This window comes from Hippopotamus amphibius, chromosome 1, assembly GCF_030028045.1.
Source record: "Hippopotamus amphibius kiboko isolate mHipAmp2 chromosome 1, mHipAmp2.hap2, whole genome shotgun sequence".
NCBI classification, from domain to species: Eukaryota; Metazoa; Chordata; class Mammalia; order Artiodactyla; family Hippopotamidae; genus Hippopotamus; species Hippopotamus amphibius.
In genome coordinates, this window is record NC_080186.1 from 36,650,106 (window position 1) to 36,662,144 (window position 12,039).

The window sequence follows — 12,039 nt, forward strand, 5'->3', positions numbered from 1 at the left end:
TTCCCTCTACTCATTTCCTTCTTCCCAGAGACAATTCTTCGACTTCTTTTTGCCGACTATTTCAGTATTTACTTCCATGTCTATAGATAATAACATGCTTATATTACTACTTTTTAATTTTTCAGTTTTAAGCATTGTCAATAGACTTTCCACAGTGGAAGATGAGGATTTAGTTCTCCTTTCTCCCCATCACCACTCCCTTTTCCTCTTCCTACCCTTCATCCTTCCAATATAGTTACCGCATAATTTTGGTCAATGATCAGTGTTTATTATGACTGTTAATTCTATCTCATAGTTGAGACACATAGCAAACTCTGATGCCTTTTCCTTTTTTGTACAACTTTTTTTTAAAAACAGAGTTAATAATTGTTTTGTTTTTGTTAGTGTTCTATGTTATTACTAATTCAAACCTAACTTCGCCAAGTGTCTAAATTTTTCAAGATGTTTATATGTATCTGGCATTTTATCGGTTTCATCTTCCTGAATAAGCATTTCCTGGATTCCACTCCGGACCAACTGCTCCCTTTATGCTTCATGCACAGCAGTCATCCTTGGATCTGCCTTCACTATAATCCCACGGATTCTTTTCACCTTTTTCTGAGTTCGATCTCCTTTTGGTTTACTTTTCATTTTGGTGGGACACACCTTTCATGTCTGAAAATGTCTTTATTCTACTGTCACACTTGATTAACACTTACCTTGAGTATAGAATTCTAGGTTGAAATTAATTTTCCTTCAGAATTTTGAAGGCATTGTTCTATTATCTTCTAGTTTTCATTGTTGCTACTGGTAAGTCCAAAGCTACTCTGGTTCCTAACTAGTTGTATATGACGTATTATTTTCTTTTTGTAAATTTGTAGCATGCTTTATCTCTGATGTTCTGAAGTTTCACAATGATGTGGGTTTATTTTTCCTATTGGGCTGGACCCTTAGTAGGCCCTTTCATTCTTTAAATTCCTATCTTTCAGTTCTGAGACATTTTCTTCTATTATTTCTTGAACAATTTCCTCCTCTGATTTCTCAACTCTCTTTTTATGGAATCCTATTCAGACGTTAGACATCCTGAACTAGTCCTCTCACTTCCTATCATTTCTATGTTCCATCTCTTTATCTTTTTGTTCTACTTTTTGGGAAATTTCAAATTTATCTTCCAATTTTTTTTATTGAGGTTTTCCTTTTTGTTATCATATTTTAAATTTCCTAAAGTTTGTTTTCTGTTCTTTGACATGACAAGTTGTTTGAAAGTATCTTTCTCTCCCTGCAGGGCCTCTGTCTCTTTTTAAGTTGCTTTTTTCAGTTTGATTTGGTCTCTATCTTTCATGATAGAGGCTTTCTTTAGATCTCTGGTAATCTTTGATTATCTCTTCATATTTCGGAAAGGATTCTAAAACAGCACATGAATGGAATCTGTCATCCATAATTTTCACTATAGGGTGATTTGACTGGGCCGTTAGAAATCTCTCATGTAAATAAATTCAGGTTCTTCTTCTTGGGCTGGTCAGAGTCTCCAAAAAGATTCTTCCAAACTCCTGACAGAAGGCTATAGACCTGTTTGCCAGGGTCATGGGAGTTGTCAGGAAATAGGCTTAGGGGAGGACAGGTCTTGGTGGGCAATATCCCCAAGGTCTCCAACTTTCCTCGTTTTTTATTATGGTACTTTTCCCCTCCACCCTGTCTATTGTCTTCCATCAGCCACTCTTCCTAAAGAGCAAAGGCTTAACCTTTAGCTCTATCCCTATGTACTGCTTCTTCCCAAAATGCTTTGCTTAATCCCTCAAGGGCAGCTGCGAGAGGTAGTTCAGCTTTTATTGGCCTCTGTCTTCCCTATCCTTCTCTCCTATCAGGTCTCGGACAGAGAAATCAACAGATGCTAGAGCTAGAATCAATCTCAGGCTGATCAAGCCTAGCAGCTTGCTTAGTTCCCTGACTAGGGATCGAACCTGGGCCCCAGTATTGAAAGCGTGGAGTCCTAACCACTGGACCGCCAGAGAATTCCCTAGCCTGGTGGTTTTAAAAATTTGTTTTATAGATCAGTTTTCACATTTATAGGAAGGATAAGTGCCCCTTCCCCATTGTATTTCAAACAACTGTGCTTTTACCAGTTTTAAATAATGAGTTTCTGCTTAAGATTTATCTTAAGAAAAAATTTCCTTTCTAAAAAGTCTGAAAACCAACAGTAATATCCTTCCTCTCTTCTACCACTAATGTTTGCATTTTATACAAGCAAAAAACCTGCGGTCCATACAGAGGAAGAATCTTATTAAGCATCATTCAAGTCTTACTCCAAGTTTTCAGGCTGTTCATAAACCAAGATTTTAGGGCATCCTAAAGTGTCTTAAAATGGGGAAAGATTCTCTACAACTTGTAACAGAGAAGCTCTCCCTCAAAAACAGAACATGGCTTATATGTCCATTCCTCCTAGGCCTCTGTTTTCTTCAGGGCTGCTGTGGGATACTGAGATAGGGGAAGGTGACCCTTAGACATTGGTACAGTGTCATTCCAGCCCGGCCAGTGGCTCACTACTGTGGTCATCCCATCAAGTAGGATATCAAAGCAAGAGAAGGCAGCTTCTCCCAGGACTACAATTGTCATAAGTATGAGAAGTTCACTGGAAATGCTTTCAGAGACCGTATTAAATATTATGGAACCAAAATCAAGGCCTAGGCACTCTTCCTTCTTTCATTCTTTCCCCTTTCTTCCCCTCCCCAAGCTGGTCCCTTTCCTAGGCTGGATTGACCTCCAAAGCCTCCCAGAGATACCAGGGTCCTCGCCTCAAGTAGGTACAAGGGGAAACATACCCTTCTTCCACAGTAACTGAGTTCATGAGAAGACAATTGGTGATAGTCACTCTATCTCTTATGACACAGGATGAACCAACGACTGAGTGCTTAATGGATGACTTCTCTCCAACCTGTGTATCTGATCCAATGAGGCTGTCACCTCCAACCTGCAAAAGGCAAATATAAATATAAAATCTTGTCTACCCATCTCAACCAACTGCAAACCAACCCTCCAGAACCCTTGAGCTGGGGTCTAATGGGATCTTTCCCTAGAGACACTTTAGCAAGAGGAATCATCATCAGTATTTCTCAGGGCCACAAGGTCACATAATATCTCTGAGACCAACTCAAACTTACACACTCATGCACTTGTGTATATAGATGTGCTCTCTTGGAAGACAGTGCTCAAATCAGGGTAAGAAGAGGGATAGTGATGGAAAGCTCCTGTGTCTGAGCCCAAAGACTATAATGGACCTTCCTTACAGGGTTTGTGTGGCTGGGCTCAGCACCTGTCCAATCTTCTTGAGTGCCTGGGCTGGAAGGTAAGATTTTATAACCAGAATTCAGTTTGGGATTTCCCTGGGGCTAATGAGGTTCAGGGCTTAATAGCCCCAAACCAGTTTCTCAAGGACAAGCCTCAGTACACCCAGACACTGTCCCATAACTGCCCTGGCCAAGCTAGCACTTACCAGGTGTTTGCTGACAATCTGGGCTGATGAATGGACCAGTGATTCTTCTGGACAGATAACAGGTAGCAATTTGGACACCTTGAGGAAAGAGGTTTGGTCACTAAAGTAAGACCAGAAAACACCTGAAAGCACCTTAAGTAGAACCCTGTGTCCAGTCAGAGATATGTGGAGTTTTCAGCCACAGCTTCCTGTTTGGATGAGGCAGGCTGATGCATTTCCCCTAGGAGAGGGATTGTTCACACAGCAGCTTCTTGATAGTCTTATCCTCAGTTTCCTAGCTGAGAGCTCCTCCCTGAAAATAATGCCACGTCCCTCAGCTGCGAGGCTGTGAGACAAGCCTTTGAGATATCCAGGCAGCACCTGGGAGAAGAGGCCCAAAGAGAGCAAGGAGCATCCTGGGGCTTGACCACAGTCATCCTAGGTTCCTGCTCACTTCCTGGACCACAGTGGCCAGGTATGAGGTGAAGATAGGAATAGACAACTTCACAATCAGGACAGAACTGAGAAGGCACCCATGTTCTTCACCAGCCAAAATAAAATGTTGAAGGGGAAATTCACACTATTCTCTTCCCAGTATGAGAAAACTGAAAACGTTATGGGTATGGAGTGTTTCAGCTCTGGACCCATTAGGAAGGCACAGAAAGTGTGTCTGTCTGTGATTCTCCAGCGTGGGCAGAATGCTGGTCAGAGCACTGCGTGCAGTAGCCACACTAGCTGAGGGAGGCCTTGCTAGACTGGCTACACTGGTGATGTGAAGGCTAATCCCTCAGTCCCTATCCTTGAGATCTCCTCTATTACACTTCAACCAAGGCCATTCAGGCCTCTCTGATGCACAGCCTCTGCTGACACTTCAGAGGATACTTCTCTGGCCTCAGGCTACTCATGGACTTGCTTTCAGAGCAGCCAGACAGATTCTAGTCATAGAATCAAAGAAAGAAAACTAAAAGTCAAGCTTAAGGAAGCTTTCTATACCTCTAACCCTAAATTGGGGCTAACTTTATCCAGGATTGCCCTGAGTAAACACGGGACTAGTTGTGATTTCTCATGAACTCTCTCGCTTGGATTCCCTTGGATATAACCAATTCAGGTTGAGGCCAGCTTGAGGTCTGGGGCTGGGAGCATATCTACCACATGGTGTGGGTCCCGAAAATTCTTGAATCAGGTTTTCTTCATGGATTCAATCCCAATCCCAATCCCAGTTTTCCCTTCCTCCTGTGCCTGCTATATAATAAAGAGCTCCTGCACACACTTGGCCTCTTCACTGTCCTCCTCTTCACCCTTCGCCTCAACTAAAACCTGGCCTGCCTTTAGGGCACTGCTGCCCCTTCAATAGAAGCTACTGATTCTTCGTATCTCACAAACCTCAGGGTTAAAAGGATGGGTTAGCAAGACTCCTTATGCTCTAATGCTGTTTTATTTATTTATATATTTATTTTTGGCTGTTGGGTCTTCATTGCTGCATGCAGGCTTTCTCTAGTTGCAAGCGGGGGCTACTCTTCATTTCGGTGTGCAGGCTTCTCTTGTTTTGAAGCACGGGCTCTAGGCACGCACGCTTCAGTAGTTGTGGCATGCAGGCTCAGTAGTTGTGGCACATGGGCTTAGTTGCTCCGTGGCACATGGGATCTTCCTGAACCAGGGATCGAACTCGTGTCCCCTGCATTGGCAGGCAGATTCTTAACCACTGTGCCACCAGGGAAGTCCCCTAATGTTGTTTTCCAGACACTTCTCTCTCATAGGCATTCCTTCCTTGATGCTTTACCATCTGGCTATGCTATACCCTGTTCCTTCACCTTCTCAGGAAAACCTCCTCTGTGTGCCTATGTTTACGCCACCACAGTAATGATTACACAGTATTTATCTGCTTGTTTATGAAGTGCTGCAGATATCCCCATACTGAGTAGAATAGGAGAAAGCTGTTCAACCCAGAGGCCAGAAGTTAAGCCTTCCTGGATATCTTGGCCTTTCTTTGGAGCCACAGAGGCTCTGCCTCTATGGACCAGGCCCCTCACTTCCCCTTTTGCTGTACTTGGGTACCCCAGTGGTTTCTCCCGACGTGCCAGGTCTTGCTCAATCTTAGGAATGAGAGGGATTCTGAACAAGTCACTGTGTACCTAATGAAGAAATATGACAAAAGGCTTAGTCTGTTCCTGGGACAGGAACTCCCATGACTTCTCTTCTAAACCCATCCTCTCACCTGTCTGTTGGCTTCCATGTAGAGTCCTAGGGTGCTCACTCGAGAGCAGAGACCCTCTTTCATGATGTGGACATAGCAGTGCACCTGTGATCTGGACAAATCTTCCCAGCTGTCCCCTCGACAGGCATTCCAGCAGGCATCATAGGGAGCAAAGGTCAGTGTATTGGCGTCTTTTATAAAACTGTAAATATCTTCAGAACAAATACCCAAACCGAGCAAGCACATGAGAGAGATGACAGAGAGGATACAGACTCAGTCAAGTTCTGAAAGAGGGTACAGCTCAAACCTCTTCCCCCGAAACTCACCCATACAGCATGGACCCTGGGGAAATCCCACTAAAACCTGAAAGGCTAAGTCAAATTAAAAGAGGCAATGTGCTTTCCTGTACATTTGAAATATTGTAAGATATAAAAATGCTTAAAAAGAGGTCCTATAAGCAAGTCTGACTGACAATCAAGCACTACAAGGGAAGATAAAACAGATGACTCTCGTACAGCACGGAGTAACAGGAGCGCACCTGGGCTTTACTGACCAGCCATGCTGATTTTGTGCTGCTGGCCTCTATTATCATATCAGACAGGCACACCATGACAGAAATAGCACAGGATTTGGATCTCAGTGTTTCAACTCGTACAACAGTCATTTGAAATCTTTTATTTTATGATAAGGAAACTGGAGCTCAGAAGACTGAACAACCTGCCTTAGGTCATAAAGCTAATAAACGGCAGAGTATAATTTCAAATGCAGGTCTGAGGTGCTAAGCCCTGATATCTTAACCATCATGCTCTACTGTCTCCATTTATTCCTTTGATAAATACACTTTTTGGAACATCTACTATGAGCCCAGGACTGGGCCAGGGACCAGGCAAGGATATGAGGGCAAACGAGACTGACCTCATCCCTATATCCTGGGAAGGAGATAGTCTGTTGGCTCTGGTTGGACTGTCATTATACAGCCCTTCACCTTTCTTCCACTGACAGGAGAGGCTGAGTTTAGTCAGCAGTGGGGCTCCCAGAGCCTAGAGAATAGGGGAACTGAGAAGTGGTGGGCAGAGTTCAAAGTCAAAAAAGTCTAGTGAGGAACACAGCCAAACCAGAACCTGCAACCAGAGAATGGACCTGAGGCATGATTAACCTGTCCCCGAAGAGCACAGTGACAGGATCTGCTTGAGCAAGCCCACCCAGAGCTCAGGGAGTGGTGGCAGCTAGCTGGTCCTGCCTGTTGGCTACATGAGAACCTGTTGCCTTAAGACAGGCATCTTGGGCTGGGCTGAGCTGCCAGCCACTCTTTCCAAAGGTGTTCTACCCCTACCTTACTGCACCAACTCAAGCACCAACCTAAGGACTTCAGCTCCTTTTTCTTTAGATCCTCCTCTTTTTCTTCTTGTCCTTGTTGTGACGAAGCTGAGGAGAACTGTTTTCTTACTAGATAAGGAATCAGTTCACTCCGGATGGAAGTGATTGACCTAGGAAGAAAGAGTGGTCAAATATGAGAAAGCTGACTGTCTGGATCCAATTAGAATCAAAAACTGTGCATCCAAGGAAAACCCAAATTCCTTCCTGTCATGCCACCTTGGGACCGATAGAGATCAGAAATGACAAGGATTTAGCACGCCTGGAGAAGCAGAGGATCTAAGTTCTCTATCAGCTTCAGGCTGGAGAGGGCAGGAGAGAGTACTCAATCTGAGACACGCTTTCCCTGATTTATGCAGAAAATAGTCTTTTACAAGCCTTTTTTTTTTTTTTTTTAAAGATTTTTGATGTGGACCATTTTTAAACTCTTTATTGAATTTGTTACAATATTGCTTCTGTTTCATGCTTTTGGTTTTTTGGCCCCCAGGCATGTAGGATCTCAGCTCCTCAACCAGGGATCAAACCCACACCCCCTGCACTGGAAGGCAAAGTCTTAACCACTGGACTGCCAGGGAAGTTCCAGTCTTTTACAAGTCTTATCTACAAAGTGTGTGCCTGCATGTTTGTATGTGTGTGCAGGTCTTAACATGGTGCCTTGACTATTAACTGACAATAACCCATGAGATGGTAGAATGCTCTGGCCTTTTGAAAAAAGTTATTCAAAAAAATATAAAACATTTTCTACAAAGGCCTTACATATTTTCTATTAGATTAATCTGGAGTATCTTACTTTTTTTATTGGTATTATGAATGGTCTTTTAAACAATTATTTTCTTCTTCTTGTTGATTAATAGAAACTCAATTCAATTTTGATCTTGCAGCCAATTGCCTTGATAAACAATCTTAATACTAATAATTTATCTGTAGATTCTGACATACGAACTATGTAAACAACAATTTTCTTTCTTCCTTTCTAATCCTTATTTTTCATTATCTTACCGTATTGCCTAAGACCTCCAATACACTAATGCTGAATAGAAGCACTAATAGCAGTCATCCTTATTTTGGATTTTAAAGGGAATTTTTCTATTTTATCATTAGACTGATGATTGTTACAGTTTTTTTCCCCATCATCAAAGCCATCATTTTTTGACTGTCCTCTGCGTGTACATATTGGGCTTCACGCTTTATAGCAAATACCTGACACATGTTATTGGTTTTGTAGATACCCTGTATCAGGTTAAGGAAGTTCTCTTTATTCCTAACTTGCTAAGAGCTTTCATCAATGAATGGGTACTGAATTTTTCTAAAAATATTTTTTTCTTGCATCTAGGGAGCTCATTGTATTTTTTTCTCCTTTATTCTGTTATGGTAATGGATTAAAAAAATTCTCTGATACTAACAGGTTGACTAACACTATTCAAAGACTATATACACAATTTCTATTCTATACTCTCTCACAGTAGAGGAATTATGGGTGGTTCTTCTATTCTTTATGCAAATTATCAAATGTTACAACTTTAGGCCATTCTTTAAGTTTCATGTCTTTCATTTTCTCATAGCTTCTATGATACTACTCTCCTGGTTTGATTCAGACTCTGCAAATTTAAAATTCATTCTAATGACTAAGTATTTCCCACACAGATTTCAACCTCCCTTCTACTTAAGAGTGGGTTGGCTCCCTCACATTATAAGAGTTGTATTTATTTACCAATAGCTATCAAAGAATTTCCACAACAAAGTTAACTTCAATTTACTTTCATGAAATCAGATCAGTCTAGGACAGCACTTACAGAAAGTCAGACCAAAGATCAATGTGTACAAGAACTTCCAGAAGGCAAAAACACTCCTGTACTATTTTATATCACTCAGATACAAGCAGTAAGCAACCTTGGCCAAGGGCTTTGGCGCTCTCTTTCATTTGGCCTCTTTGGGTCCCTGGGGGCATGGCGCCTCCCCTAGGTATTGAGCCAGGATGTTGGGTCGAAACGACCAAAAATCTGCAACAGGGAAGAAGGAACCTGATCCTTAGTACAGTGAGTATGCTTCTGATTTATATTCAGCAAAGGAAATGAAAGACTACTATATGATTTTTAGTTTTCTCTCTCATACTGTGACCTTGTTAGAATTTTAAATCATTAATTAATTTAGCATTTAATAAGACTGCAGTAATATGACAGTCACTGTACTAGGCCTTGTAAATATACTGTTTCTGACTTCAAAGAATTCATAATCCAGTGGACAGTAGCCTGATTATGGATTTCAGGAGACGAGTAGAAGGAGAGGAGGCTGATTAAAGAGGCGATGGAGCCAGATCATGAAGGCCTTCTGTGGCAATCTAGACAAGCCAGTCGTAGTTTTTAAGCAGGAAAGTGACATGATCAGTTCTACTTCTTAGTAAGGTAATTCCGGTAGCAGTGAAAATAGGCTTGGAATAAGGAGAATGAAAACAGAGAGACCAGTTACAAGACTCTGAAAGATGAGCTAATGTGGCCTGAGAGAGGGGTTAATGTATAAGCAGCCCTATAAACCTGACTGCGGCTTCATACTTCCCACCCTCTCTCCCAGCCCCCATTCAAAGAAGCTCTGCAGGCTGACACAGGACCACACAGATGGAGTGTAGGTAGGAAGGCAAGACAGAGGTGGAGGCTGAGGAGGGTAAGCAAAATTATTAACCCCGGAGCTACACAGTTCATGGTTTTTTGTCATTTTTAAAGGATCAAGTCAAACATCTCTGAAAAATTCTGTGTAAGCTGGAAGCTCTTGTATTGAATTTCAATGTGATTTCTCCTCTGATCCTTTGATGGAGATTAAAAATTTCCATATGAATACAAAGAATGAAACAACACTTACTCTTAGCTTTTCTCTCCCCTTTTAACGCTCTAAACCAGTGTGGGTAGCAAATGTTCCTTGGCCCCCTCTGGTGGAAAACAAGTCAGTTCCCTTTGAAGAAATGACAAAGCATGGACAGCTGGGGGATTTCAGAGCCATGATATTTACATTACAGGCCAAACAGAACCGTCACTGCAAGAGGCAAGCAAACAAGCCTTGGCACACAGCCCCTTTAGGCAGAAGCCTTTAAGGAGATCAAACAAGGATTTGAGAAGACCTGAAGCAGTCCTGCCAGGTCCCACTTGCCCCTGCTAGGGCTCAGCAATCAGGTCAATTCTCATAATGCAGTTGGCTTAGCAGCACAATGGAGGACAAAATTACTCTTCTTGCTTCCTACTCAAACTAGAGGTAGCTCAGAGCTGTGCCAAGAAGTGGGACAGGCCACTGGGGCTGAAGACCAGCAGGTGGATCCACTGCCCTCGGCCTCTGCAACCTCACTTTCTCCCCTCCCTCTTACACACAGCCTTCCCAGAAACACCTGCCTCATGTCATGAAATTATAAGCTCCTAAGAAATAAGAAGTCACAAAGGAGAACAACAGATTTGACTACCAGCTGCAAACAAACAACTCCACCAAACAAAAAAAGACAAAATAATTGCTACATACAGGACAAAAGATTAATATTTTAAATAGGTAAATAGATATAAATGTTCAAAAATATATAAAAATATTTTAAAGAAATAAATATTAAAACAAGATGTAATTTCTCTCACAAATTAGCAGATTTAAAATAATTCTCATTAGTGATAAGGGTACTTCTCATACAATGTATAAACTGGTAAAATCTTTTCTGAAAAAGTAATTGGCAATACATAACAAAGGTCTTGAAGATATTCATATTATTTTATTCTATAATTCTATTTCTATAAATCTATCCTAAGGAAAATACATTATGCTCAACAAATATTTGCTGAATAAACAAAATAATCAGATAATAAAAAAGGATCTTTGAATAAAAATGTATTCTTTTTAATGTTATTTATAAAAATAGAGAACCACCAAAACAATGGAAGAATAATAAAACACATATGTAATAGAACAGCATATAGGCAAAACTCTGTAAAGAATTTTTTAATGACACAGGAATTCTGGGTAGTATTTAAAAATATTTTTTTAATCTTCCAAATTTCACAGTCATAGGCCATTCTTCCCTTACTTTCTGTGGCATCATTCTCTTGATCTGTTCCTATTTCTGATACCACTTTCTTTGTTTCCTCTGAAATATCTGGTGTTTCTCAGGATTTTTCTTTTTGGCTGTATTTTTCTCATGCTATTCATGTCCCTGAGACAGATCACTTGGTGGCTTCTTCGCTGCTCATTCCCAAATGCAGACCCATAGCCAAGACTTTACTTTAGTCTCATATTTTCAACTGCCTGATGGACCCTGCCACCATTTAGGTGACCCACAGGTACCTTAAATACAATGTCTAAAACTGAACCCATCATCTTTCTCCCAAACACCCCCCACCCCAACACTGATTACCTTGCTTAGTAATGTGGAGATTCACTTGGTCACCCAAGCCAGAAATGCAGTAATCAATTTGACTACTCCTCCTTCCTCCACTCCTCACATACAACAGTCACCAAACACTGCTGATTTTATCCCCTAAATCTTTCAAAACTGTCAACTCTCCATCTCTACTGCTACTGCCTAGTCCAAGCCACTGTCATTATTTGCCTGGATTCCTTCAGCTGCTTTTAATTGGTTTCTCTTCCTTCAGTCGTACCTCTTGAAATCTATCCTTTATATTATAGACTGAATACCCTTTCTAAAGCATAATCTGATCATGTTGCTTCTTCCTTCAATCCCTCCTCTGTCCTGCAGGCACAGTGATTTTTTTAAAGTATAAATCTGATCTTATCTTCTTAAATTTATTTAATGCTCAAGATAGTGGTTACTTTCGTGTGTTGGGGGGATAGTTGCTTGAAGGGAGCTTCTGGAAACTGGGTAACGTTCTATTTTTTGACCTGAAGAGTAGTTACAAGGGAGTGTTCAATTTGTGAAAATTTATTGAGCTGTAAGACCACTCTCAAATATCATCTCTCCTTGGAAGGCTTTTGTAACACTTGCAGGTTTCTGTACTCTCACAGCAAAGACAATTATGTGTACTGTTTTTGAATCCACATCATG

At 41.3% G+C, this 12,039-nt stretch overlaps 1 protein-coding gene across 3 annotated transcripts in view; it reads right to left on the bottom strand.

The window, feature by feature from the left end:
- The window catches only part of EIF2B3 (eukaryotic translation initiation factor 2B subunit gamma), a 142,729-nt gene that overhangs the window by 19,534 nt on the left and 111,156 nt on the right, over positions 1 to 12,039 (bottom strand). For all 3 annotated transcript variants that reach the window (XM_057708806.1, XM_057708797.1, XM_057708817.1), the window contains exons 7-10: positions 7,002 to 7,129; positions 5,664 to 5,854; positions 3,470 to 3,547; positions 2,799 to 2,947 (exon numbers count right to left, since the gene is read on the bottom strand). In XM_057708806.1, the coding sequence (XP_057564789.1) occupies positions 2,799 to 2,947; positions 3,470 to 3,547; positions 5,664 to 5,854; positions 7,002 to 7,129 (546 nt within the window). The remainder of the gene's footprint in view (positions 1 to 2,798; positions 2,948 to 3,469; positions 3,548 to 5,663; positions 5,855 to 7,001; positions 7,130 to 12,039) is intronic.